Raw genomic sequence first — 12,259 nt, 5'->3', positions numbered from 1 at the left:
TGATTGAGTAGTTTGCATTCATCACTTGTCTCCTCCCCAGAGATCCTACTGAGCATAGAGTGTGGCAATGATTGCATGAATATTTGTGAAGCTTTGGGCCGAGCAGAGGTCAAGCACTTGATAGAAATTATTCTCTTGTCTCCTCGTCGAAGGAAACACATAGAATAAGGAGCAGAGGAAGTTCTCATGACAGAAAATAGTCTCCTACCTGGTCGAGATTGAGGCCAGCCAAAGTTTTGGATAGCTTGTGCTTCATTGTCAACCAAAGATTCAAATAGCTCGCTATCATCCTTCCACCTGGTTCTAACAACATTTCATACTACCCGAATCTCTTTTAGCTATATCATCAAAAGCCGGTTAATGTGTCTCAGTTCGCAGCATGCATGTAGTCACTTCTCACATGCAAGAGTTGCAACAAAGTGGCCGCCTTTAGTAAGCGAAGTAGCTGGTAACACTTCTTCATTGAACAACTGCATATAACCAAAAACCTAACACATGTATAGATATGAACAAATTGATGACATAACGAGTGAATTCATTATAAGGAACATAATGCTCTTCTCTAATGTCAAGTTGTGGTATGGTTTGTACACTCTAAAGAATAAGTAAGTTATGCAAAAACTTATAGTAGCAAATCTTTTAGGATACCTTGACGGCAAGTAGCCTAGGGGGAAGTCTGGTTTTCTTGAGCCCTCATTAAGCCACATGTCGTAAATATAAGACGTTGATCTTTATGAAGATCCAATGGTTTGAGTTATAACTTTATTGTTGGAGGAGAAAGCAAGGAAGAAAGGAAAAGCAAGAAGAAAAAAGCGATGTTTTATATAGAAAAGAAAGTGCTGGAAATCATTGGTCTCAGCAACTCCTCCTTGCTTTTGGCGTACCCACGACCAACCGAAAACAAGCAAAGAGCTTTTAACCAAGATTAGTTGGCCTGGGAAACTCAAATTAGGCACCCTCACAATCACTTAGAACTCCACTCAAATAAGCAATAGCCTATCAAACCAAATAGGCTCCTGTATGTGATCACAAATCGATTCTTGGCGAGCAAAAAGCTTTCTCGAAGCAAGCAGAGGACTTGCAAATCAAATTCGCATCTCCACGAACTGCCGCTGGAGCCAACGAAAAACTATGAACTAAAATTTGCAACTCTTTCCACAAGCTTAGCCTAGATACTTCATTTGCTAAAGAAAATTTTAAATTATTCTTTAATTCCATGTTTGCAGAAAGTGAAAAAGATCTATTTAACCAATGCGATGTTCTAAAACGCGATTCCTAGGGAAGGGCCTATTTCCTCGGATTATAATTCTTTGGGGAAGGAGAGATCTACTTGATTAATGCATGGAGGTTATTCATTTGTTGAATTGCAATACGAATACGACTATTGACATTCAAGTAATATGCCAGTATCTTATCCATTCGCGAGACTTATTCTTAGCACTTATATTCTCGACACTAATATTCTTGATGCTAAAAAACTCGGTGCATGGGAAAGGGCCCATTCCCTTGGATTATAACTCTTTGGGAAAGGAAGCACACCGTCTTTCCACCCACGCACTGTGTGGTTATTATTATTACATATTATATGTTGTCATACAAATATTTTCAATCTCTCGTCCATTCAGAATTGCTTGTTTTCAATCTGAATTCTTACCACATTCCTCTCTTTTTATGCATGTTCTCGACGTGAGAAAGCAGGGAAAGCCAAGTTGGATGCAAGATCGAAAGATATCGACACCTGTACTCATAAAGTTGTAATCCATGAGACAATATTATATAGACTGCAACGAGAATCAATCATGGGTTCTTGCCTTTTTCATGTATTTGTTGGGCTTCAACTCCCAAAAGGCACAAACAATATGGACATCTCCAAGTCAATAATAAATCACCACCCCTAACATTTGCAAGGATCGGATCCTAACGGACGTTGTTGTGTTGTGTCTCATGTCTACATTTTTAATCATTCACTTTTTCCCTTTAAAAATTTTAGTTAGTAGTTACGTGCTTCATAACGAAAGGCTTCCTATCACAACTCTAGTTATGCTAAGAGATTGTTGTGAGGGAAAGGCAAAATGATGCTAGTAACATGTGAAAAAGAGCTTGACAATGTACTTTCTTCTCAAGAAAATGCATTGGATACTCGTATGGTTACAAGCTTATGTAATGAACAGGAAAAACATACAAACAAATTTTCCTAAACCTACGTCTTTCCCTCCATGGCAATTTTTTGGATGTGTTTTCTCTACTATAAAGATGTAGAGGGGGCGAGGGAGATAGCACCTAGCACTATTTCGGATGAGGGGAGCAATCGAATAAGTGTGCTTATGGTAAACACTCACCACAGACCTAGAACAATAATGTGAATCGCATTCACTGGGCCTGCCCAAAATAGATAGAAGAGAAAAAAAAGGGAGGAAATGGTGGAGAGCACATGGTCCCAACCAATCACAAAAAAAAGATGAAAATTTAGAGAAAATTTTCCCTTTCGGAAGGGGGGTGCATTTACTAAGGTCTTCCCTAGAGGGCAGACCAAAAATTGCTACCACAACTACCAAAGAAAAACACAAAGCACACAAATGGAGGACATCTACAAAGCACCAAAACAAGAAGTATGACCAAGCCTCAACAACAAATTCTCCGAGTACAGGAAGCTCACAAACAACTACAACCATACAATCTAAACCAGCATACAAGAGGGATCAAAGCATGGCTCAACCACCACCAATACAAGATCTCAGAGCTAAGAAAAAGAACCATAAGATAAACTAGATGGTAGAGGTGGAAAACCTTTTATTCCCTCAAGGTCAACACTTTTGTTCAAAAGTAGAGCAAGCTTAATACCTTCCCTCAGCATTAACATCAGGATCGAGAGGTTGGGAGAAGCACTGAACTTATTCACAATCAAACCAATAGCTTATCCATATGTTTGTAACAACTTGTCCCTTCATTTTCACGAAGACATCTACTATATTTTCCATGTCCCAATGATAAAGTAAGGTTTGTCCACTTCGCTATGTCTAGCACAAGAATTATTCTCTCATGCCAATGTGACTTCATGTCAAGCGGAAAACTAGATTCCTAGGTGAAACTTATGCCAATCAAATGATCACAGCGCAGCACTGTAGGAGTAATTGCATCAGACAGTATCGTCTAGTAATCTTATAAAACAAGTTGCTTCACGTGCACCTATGGTTAACTTTGTAATCTTTGTTGTTAATGAAAGTAAGATTTTTATCCAGTTTTACTATATAAAGAATTAGGAAGCATTTCTAACAAAGAACAAGCCATCACCCAGCTGATCAGATACAGCACACACCCTCTGTGTGCATGTGTGTGCATGTTCACATCATCGAGAAATGAAACATAGAAGAGGGTATCAACAAGACCAAGGAGTACTCGAATCTCAACTGAATTAAAACTCAAAAGAAGGATACTCCCATCACCAAAATGAACCTATGAGGTTGCCTTTTCTCTCAGAGCCTCTCTCAATGTGAACACTGACCTGGATGTCCTGAGGTCCGTTGTGTCGCTATCCAACCGCACTCCTAGGTGTGTTGAAGATATTGCACCTAGGCCCCTCACAGGGACAAGGAACCAGCATATGAATTTTCGTCTATTCAATCTCTGCAGCCTCCTTAGTGGTGTAAAGATTGGACCACTGTGACTTTGAGTCCCAGATTTCGACATACGTTGGAAAGATACCCACTAGATTTCCAGATGCATCCGTTATGTTCCAGAAGTGCAGCAGCTGTTGAAAGATTCTCTCTTCCTCACATTTCAATTCTGGATTTCTCACACTAACACGATTTACAGGGCACTCATACCAAAAAAGTTGGGCCCCTAAAGTGCACCCAAATTAAAATTTTCTACTAGATCCCAAGGTTGTCTACAACGGATCCCCCTTCTCTTCCTCTAGCTGTAGCATCAATTCCAAACGTGGCACATATCCTTGGTCTGTCATTACCATACTCAACCTGTTCACCTTTGTATATATACTATCCTTTTGTGGGTGGCTCGTATCTCCCACTACAAATTCCTACACCTCGTTCTCAAGCTCAATAAAGGCCTGCCCTGGTTTTTTCCATGCACATGAACATGTCCTCAGTTCTGAAATTTTGTCTGCATCATCACACATGCCAGCACCAACATAAATGTTCAACATGAGCACATAAGCTGATGCCTATGCACTATCTGTTGTATTTATAAACCCAAAGCACCTTTTCCCTAGCTCTACATTACCATGTGTTTTGCAGTGACTGAGCAAAGAGGTCAACACAACAAGGTTCGGTTCAAATGGCATGGTTTGAAGCAAATATTCCGCCTCATTCAAACAACCAACACGCCCAAGAAGGTCAACCATACAGTTGTAATGCTCAAAGGTTGGTGCAATGCCATACTCTCTGTTCATGGATTTGAAGTGATAGAAACTTGCATCCACCAGCCCTGCACGATTGCATGCAGAAAGAAGAGAAACAAATGTTACATCATTTGGCTTCAAACCTTCTTGTTGCATGTCCTCAAAAACTTGCAGGGCCATCTTATAATCACCATGCTTGGCATATCCTGCAATGATTGCACTCCACACCACAATATCTTGCTTTGATGATTTGTCAAACAACTTGCACGCATCCTCCAGGCTTCCACACTTGACATACATATCAACAAGGGTATTACCAACGAGCATGTTAACTTCTAAATCACTTTTGATAATATGAGCATGAGTCAATTTGCCCTGAGCTAAGGCTGCTATGATGGAGCATGCTCTCAGATGCAAAGAAAGGTTATATTATTTGGCTTGAAGCCCTCCTTTAACATTTGCTGAAAAAGAAATAGAGCCTCTTCACCATTCCCATGCTAGTTATTTCCTGCAATCATTGAATTCCATATCACTACACTCCTCCTTGGCAACTTGTCAAACACTCGACGTGCATCCTCAAGACTACCACATTTGGCATACATATCAATGAGGGCGTTCCCAACACATGTATCCAACCCAAAATCAGTGCCTTTGATAAGATTGTGAATTAGCCTGCCTAATGGAGGGATGCTATGCTGGAACATGCTTTCAAAACACTGATATGTATGACATCATTTGCTTCAATACCCAGTCGTTGCATTTGTTCAAAGACATTAAGAGCCTGATCACCATACCCATTGTGAACATATCCTGCAATCATTGCACTCCACATCACCACGTCTCGTTGTGGCAATTTGTCAAACACCCTGCATGCATCATCAAGACTCCCACATTTGGTATACATGTCAACGAGCATACTACCAATACATACATCCAACTCGGAGCCACTTTCTATGACAAGAGAATGAATCAGCTGACCTTGATCGAGGTCTGCTATACTCGAGCATGCTTTTAATATAACATGAGTTGCATTGTTTGGTTCCATGCACTGCTGTTGCATTTTATAAAAGATCCCAAACGCTTCCTAACCATGTCCATGCTGAGCATATCCTGCAATCATTGCATTCCATGATACCACATTTTTATTTGGTAAAATGTTGAACACCATCCGTGCATCCTTGATATTTCCGCATTTGGAATACATATCAATGAGGGTGTTTCCAATACATACATCCAACTGAAGACCTCTTTCAATTACATAGGCATGAACTAGCTTGCCTAGATCTCTGGCTCCAACACTGGCACATGCTTTTAAAGTGCATATGAATGTTATCTTATCTGGCTCAAAACCCTCTCGATGCATATCCTGAAATAGTTGGAGAGCCTCCTCACCACATCCATTGTGTGTGTATCCTGTAATCATTAAATTCCATGTTACCACATCCCGCTTTGCCAATTTGTCGAACACATTGCGTGCATCTTCAAAGCTCCCACATTTGGCATACATATCAATAAGTGGATTTGCAGTAAATAAGTCCACTACACAACCACTCTCAATTATATGGCCATGAAACAGTTTTCCCTGATCAAGGGCTGGAACAGAGGAGCATGCCTTCAGGACAGCAGCAAATACACGTGCATTGGGTTTTATGCTTGACTTTTGCATTTGGTGATACAGATTTATGGCTACCTTCGTTTGGCCGAGTTTGGCATTTGCTGAGATAATGGCACTCCATGTAATCAAGTTTGAGTTGGAAATCTTGCTAAATACTTGGTTTGCTTGTGACAACTTGCCACACAACACAAACAAGTGAATAAGGTGGCCCCTAAGACAGTATCAGAATCAAATCCATGCCTCCTAATGAGGCAATAAACTTCCATGCCTGCTGCCAAATCTTTGCTGTTGATGCACTCCCGTAGACGGCAATATATAGTTTTAATTGAAACATGAGTTCCTTGCTGATCCATGCAGGTAGTCTGGAATGCTTCATGAAGCTGTCCTTGAGCACATAAGTTTCTCAAACCTGCCAGAAAGAAAACAAATCTGTCACTTTCATTATCTTGTGTCAATCACAAAGATTCCAATACAATTAATGCACAGCAATTGAAGCCCGAGAAAAAGATACCTTAACATGAATTCTCCCCAAAATATAAATTCACTGGAGAGCATTTTGAGATATTCACTCTTACACCTTGCAATAAAGGAGTGAATTACACCAAGCGAATTGTAGTGCAACCTGTGCAATGTGGCTATGCTGGAACATGACAAGGATTAGAATCTAAATATATTTAAGGACTTCTGCTAGCACCATGGAGAAATGGTTGGTTCATCAACAATCACAATTAGATTTTTGGCAAATTGCCACGTTGACATACAAGGAACTCTAGAGATGAGTACATAGAGCTACGTATTTGGAATAGCACAATAAAAAATTTTCTCCGATATAAGAGAGTACAAATAGAATCATTTCTTTTCCCTTTGTTATTTTTTCCAATGGAGGGTGGTGGCTAGAGCAGTTCAGCTAATAGAAGAGCCATAAACCTTTCAACATTGTGGGGGCTAGCCTATTGCGAGGTAGCTTATATACTCCTCACGCGGTCACTTATACATTTTTAACAATGTACCCTAATCAATGGAGGACTCTTTAAATTCAAATTGTAAATGTTCACATACATGGGGGGATTAAAAAAATATGTATTCGATATAGTTTACGAATATATAGAGGAGAGCTTTAAATTTGATATTTTCAAACCTGTATGTACATGGGGTGGTTGAACAATTATGGAAAAAAATGTAAACTTCTAAATATGTTCCCTAAGAAACTCACAAGAAGCGTGAGAGCTTTTCTTGTTGGCTTTGTTAATATGAGAAACTCACTAGGATGTCCAAGTTTTAAAAAGTCCTTGCCTTAAGGGAACCTGTGGCAGTCCTTACTTCAATGTGCCTAATTTGCAGAACACAAAGCATATCTTTGAATCCTTGAGGCGTTCAACATTTTTATACATTCACTCGCATTGATAGCAGACCAGCAAGCTCTCAGCCTCTCAGAAAATGCAAAATCAGAGTGCCCAACCCGCACAATAAATCCAGTATCCCTCGGGACAAAAATAAAGATTAAGATTTTACCATACAAGAATCTCTGACTGGCTGAAGGCACCTCACAGTGCTCGCCTTCCATGCTCTAAAACACAGAGGCTTTCTCTTCCACAAGCTAGTTGGCCTTCAAACCACAAACAGCTGGTCTCTACTCACAAGCTAGCTGGGTACGACTAACAAGCTAAATGGCCCCCAGCCTCCAAGCTATATGTCCACCAAGCACCCAAGCTAGGTGATTCTACATATCCTTTACCATGCATCTAAATGAGCTATATATATGCCTGAATAGGCATGAACAAAAGTCCTATTCAAGTGATCCAATTCTTCACTAGAATTGCTCAGTACCAGCAGTTCTTTTGAGACAACATGAATCACATAATCTCCCATCGTAAACATTAAGAGCAAGACCTTTCTCACATATAAAAGCACTGCAGGTATACAACACGGCTGCGGCCTGCCACATTCATCTTCACCCATACAGCACCCAGGCCAAGGCAAAATGTGCCATACAGCAGAACAGGCCATACAGGCCTGCATTGCCGATAATTGTCTGTAAAACTGTAGGAACAGCACTAGCACACAGCCAGAGGTACTAGGCAGCTCGATCTACAAGCAAGAGGGCATCACTTTTTTGCATTTCAAAATCGTTTCTTTCAAATTTGTGCATTTCCGATGCATCCACTCTCTTCTGGAAGAGAGCAAGCAGCCCTGCTGGTTGTTGGGAACTAGCTACAATTACCTCACATTGAATGAGAATGGCACCAAGGAAAGGGCAGATGCAATTCCTTCCCTATAAACAAACAGACAGATTTAGGAAGAAGCATCATGATCATCTTTACTGGATTAAGCCCATGGAAGCACCATCTCGAACTCAACCCCAATAGAGTTCATCTGAGTGTGTTCTTCATTTACATTAGTATGCACATGTTGCAGTGAGATATGAGAGTGATGAGGAGCCTTGGGACCATCATATTGTAGTAGAGGTGGTTTGCTGCCCTATGCTCCAACATATTGATTGTCTTAAACAGCCAATCAAGAATCCCTTGGGGAAAAAAGGAACGTGGGGGAAGATAAACATTACAACAATGCATCCTATAGGTAAGAAAGATGAAGTCAAAACCATCTGTAAAGCTTCCAAAGATGAAAAGAAACGTTGCTTATGAATCATCACCAATGTCCATTGAGTCTATCAAACAGCAGATCAAAGGAGCTCTCTGGTCTTACTAGACTGAATTGCATCAAGAGGAAGGGTTAGTTGGGTTTACTCAGAAGATGTTTTCTAAACAGAACACCTAAATTCAGGTCAATTTGAATATGTCAGAGCATTCCCCAGGACTGCAAAATAATCCAGGAAGGTAGAAGTCACCTTTTAAAGAGCTCCCCCGGCAATGTTCATTTATAAAAGGACAATTATAAAGCAGATTCCCCCCGGGACGTGCTTCCAAGGCAGTGAACCATCGCCATCCAATCCAGCTATGAAGTAATCATTCTATATCTGTAACGAATCCTTGCCTATCGAAAATGTATCAAAGTTCGTGTTTCAGTCAGCTGAAAAAAGGCTGCCAGCTGATATAAAGTATGACAATCTGCGCAACAGATGTGAATTTAAACAATTTTGACATGGGTGACACAATATTTCTCCATCAGAGGCTGTTCTTATCTCCAGAGCACTAGACGAATGTGTCATCTGAGCTCTCCATCCCTGCCCATAGGTCTGTACGGAACGCTTGTACGAGTATCACGTGTTCAATGCGGTCCGCATGCGCACATGAAATCCTAATCAGAACGGCGCCTAGAGAGGGTATTCTAGTTGATGAGAGGTGAGTGGTTAGCGGAGGGAAGATGGTGTTGCATCGAAGACGATACAAGGAAGGATATGCTTGCAATCGAGCAGCGGTATTGAGGTCGTAAGGCGAGCATCCATTGATGTAACTACCCTGGCAAACGGGGAAAATTACGATCTGAAAAGTAGAACTTAATATGAGCAAAGTAGACGCAGCAACTTATGGCACGACACTTCTGTTGCGTTTCTCCTTCTTTATCATTAGCATTCGGCATGCTCTCCTTGGATAGAAGGCAATCAAAAAGGGTAGTATCTTGCACCCCTCTAAGCTCGAATGTGTCGGGGCTATCATTGGTTGGTATAAAGGCAAGGTCTTCAGGGTCGACGTCCAAGTGTACCAATTTTGCAGGTGACCTAGGAATATTGCATGCCTTCATTAGATTGCCACCGTCATGAAAGCTTGAATGATGAGATGGTCCAGGTAAGAGATCTTGCTTCCTATGCCTCGCTTTTCAGGCTTTGTGCCAGTGCCAAGGCCGTCTCTGATAAAAAACGTGTGCATGAAGACGTGAGCAAGAATAGATATACGGGCAGCTGTATAAGGCGAGGACAGTGTTTGGCAGAGATGCCACAGCTGAATGCGGTCTCCTGGAATGCCATAATCGCAGCGTGTGCCCAGAATGAGCATGGCAAGGATCCCCTTCAACTGTTTGACCAGATGCAGGCTGAAGTTTTGAGCCAAATAAGATCACCTTGCTCTGTGTTGTGGATGCGTGTGCCAATGTGGCAGCCCTAGGAGAGGGTCAATTGAGCCATCCTACCCTTGCTGGTAACGAATGGAATCAGACGCTGTTTTTGGGATAGCCCTTGTCAATATATATGGCAAGTGTGGAACCTAGATGATGAGAGGGTAGCGTTTGCAGAGATGCCACAGATGAATGTGGTTTCATGGAATGCTATAATCACAGCTTGCACCCAGAACTGGCGTGGCAAGGCTACAACTGTTTGGTAAAATGCAGGCCCAAGGCTTTGAGCCAAACTTCATAACCTTCACATGCGTTGTAGCGCGTAGAGAATGGGCAATGTAAGGGGCTTAGCACATGGGAAGAAATAGGATGGGAATGGGAAAAGGTGGTCCCAGGTGGTCCCATGCATATTTCTATCCTATTACCATCCCACCATGTGCTAACAAAAAAAGAACTAGGGATGGGTTTAGGAGGAAGAGGACACATGGCATCATTTCATGTGTTTAAGAGGTGGGGACCTTGTGGGGACAAGGACACATGTCATCCTTCCATGTTTTTGAATCCCTAAAAAAGGGGATCCCATTTTGGCTGCCAGGGTCTAGAGGTCATGGTTCAGGATGGGAGAAAAAGTGGCTACTCCCATTCTAAATCCATCCTAGACCACTTGGTGTAGGATGGGAGTAATGATGACAAAAAGATTCCCATCCTGAACCCATGCTAGCCCCATCCATGTGCTAAGGCCCTAAGTAGTGCATCTAGCACATTCTCATTCTTGTTGTGAGCTCCACCTTGGCTACTCTCTCCCCAATTTGATCCTTTCTACTCTCTTCTAGAGCTACATCCTTCCTAGCTTCAAGGCTCTCTTGCAGCCCCTGCATCACTGCCATAACATGTGCATCGTCCCTTCTAAGCTGATCTATGAGATCATCTTCCTCAATGGAGGATGGTGGAGTGAAGGAAGGGAAAGGAAGAGAGAGGAAAGTGAGGGATAGCCCTGGTCAACATGTATGGCAATCAATAATGCAAAGTTGGTTTGTGCAGAGATGAAACAGCGGAATGTGGTTTCCTGGAGTGCCATGATCGCTGTATTTCCCAGAATTGAGCATGTCCCTGCAACTGATAGATCAAATACAGGCTGAAGGATATGTGCCAGACAAGATCACCTTTCTTTGTGTTGTGGATGCATGTGCAAGCATGGCAGCCCTAGATGGGATCCATGCCACTGTTGCTGGCACCAGATGGGAGTCGGTTGTTGCCATGGGTGCAGCCCTTCTCAGTATGTATGGCACTTGCAGGAGCCTAGATGATACAAGGGCAGTCTTCTCAGAAATGCCATGGGGGAATGGAGTGCCACGATTGCTGCTTGTGCCAAAAAATGGGCATGGCAAGGAAGTGTTTGGTCAAATGCAGGCTGAAGGCTTCCAGCCAAAAGAGAGCACTTTCATCTGTGTTGTGGATGCATGTTCCAGTGTGGGAAGGGAGAGGTTTAGTGATCCATGCTACTGTTGCTAGCAAGGGATGGGAGTCAGATGTTGTTCTGGGGACTTCTCTTGTCAACATGTATGGCAAATTTGGTTTGCTAGAAGATGCAGAGGCCATGTTTGCAGAAATGCCACATCGGACTATGGTCTGCGTGTCCCAGAATGGACATGGCAAGGAGGACCTGCAATTGTTTGATCAAATGCAGGTGGAAGCCCCTCCATCTGCATTGTAGATATGTGCGCCAGTGCAGCAGGTTTAGAACAGGGTCGGGTGATCCATTCTTCTGTCACTAGCCATGCATGGGACTCATAGACACGACATCAGAAATGCCTTCCTTAATATGTATGGAAAATGCTGGAGGCTAGACCATGCAAGGGCAGTGTTTGCACAGATGCCAGTGGTCTCCTGGGCTACCCAGAATGGGCATGGCAAGGAGGCCGTGCAACTCTTTGATCAGATGCAGGTCAAAGGTTTAAGCCGGACATGATCACCTCCATCTGCATCCTCACTGCATGCGGTTATACAGATCTAGTTGCTGACAGAAGGCAGTACTTTGCCTCTATGAATCAGAGCTTAGGTTTTCTTAGCAAAAATAGTGCATAAATTCTAGTCTTTCTTTGCATAGAATACTAGGAGTGATGGCTTCTATCTTGGCTATTGCTGCTGCTACACTAGTCCTACGCATTTGTTCATTAGCCTTCATAGAAGGCAAGCTTGATGGGACAAACTATACTCTCTAAAAGTTCAAAATCGATGCCATTCTAGACTCTTATGAGCTTTTAGAAATTGTTGTG

General features: G+C 42.2%; 1 protein-coding gene and 1 pseudogene across 1 annotated transcript; one reads left to right on the top strand and one right to left on the bottom strand.

The window, feature by feature from the left end:
- Positions 1–3,955: 3,955 nt before the first annotated feature.
- LOC147898429 (putative pentatricopeptide repeat-containing protein At3g05240) lies at positions 3,956–9,512 on the bottom strand (annotated as a pseudogene).
- Positions 9,513–9,664: 152 nt separating this feature from the next.
- On the top strand, positions 9,665–11,697 carry LOC147898428 (pentatricopeptide repeat-containing protein At5g27110-like). The gene is made up of 3 exons (XM_087379161.1): positions 9,665–9,967; positions 11,118–11,259; positions 11,453–11,697. Exons 1-3 carry the CDS (start codon positions 9,665–9,667, stop codon positions 11,695–11,697), a joined length of 690 nt encoding a protein of 229 aa, XP_087235287.1.
- The last annotated feature ends 562 nt before the right edge of the window (positions 11,698–12,259 follow it).

This window comes from Dipteris shenzhenensis, chromosome 9 (genome assembly GCF_047967505.1).
Source record: "Dipteris shenzhenensis isolate YYH24624 ecotype China chromosome 9, Dip_SZ_1.0, whole genome shotgun sequence".
Taxonomy (NCBI): Eukaryota; Viridiplantae; Streptophyta; class Polypodiopsida; order Gleicheniales; family Dipteridaceae; genus Dipteris; species Dipteris shenzhenensis.
This window is presented reverse-complemented; position numbering and strand designations above follow the sequence as displayed.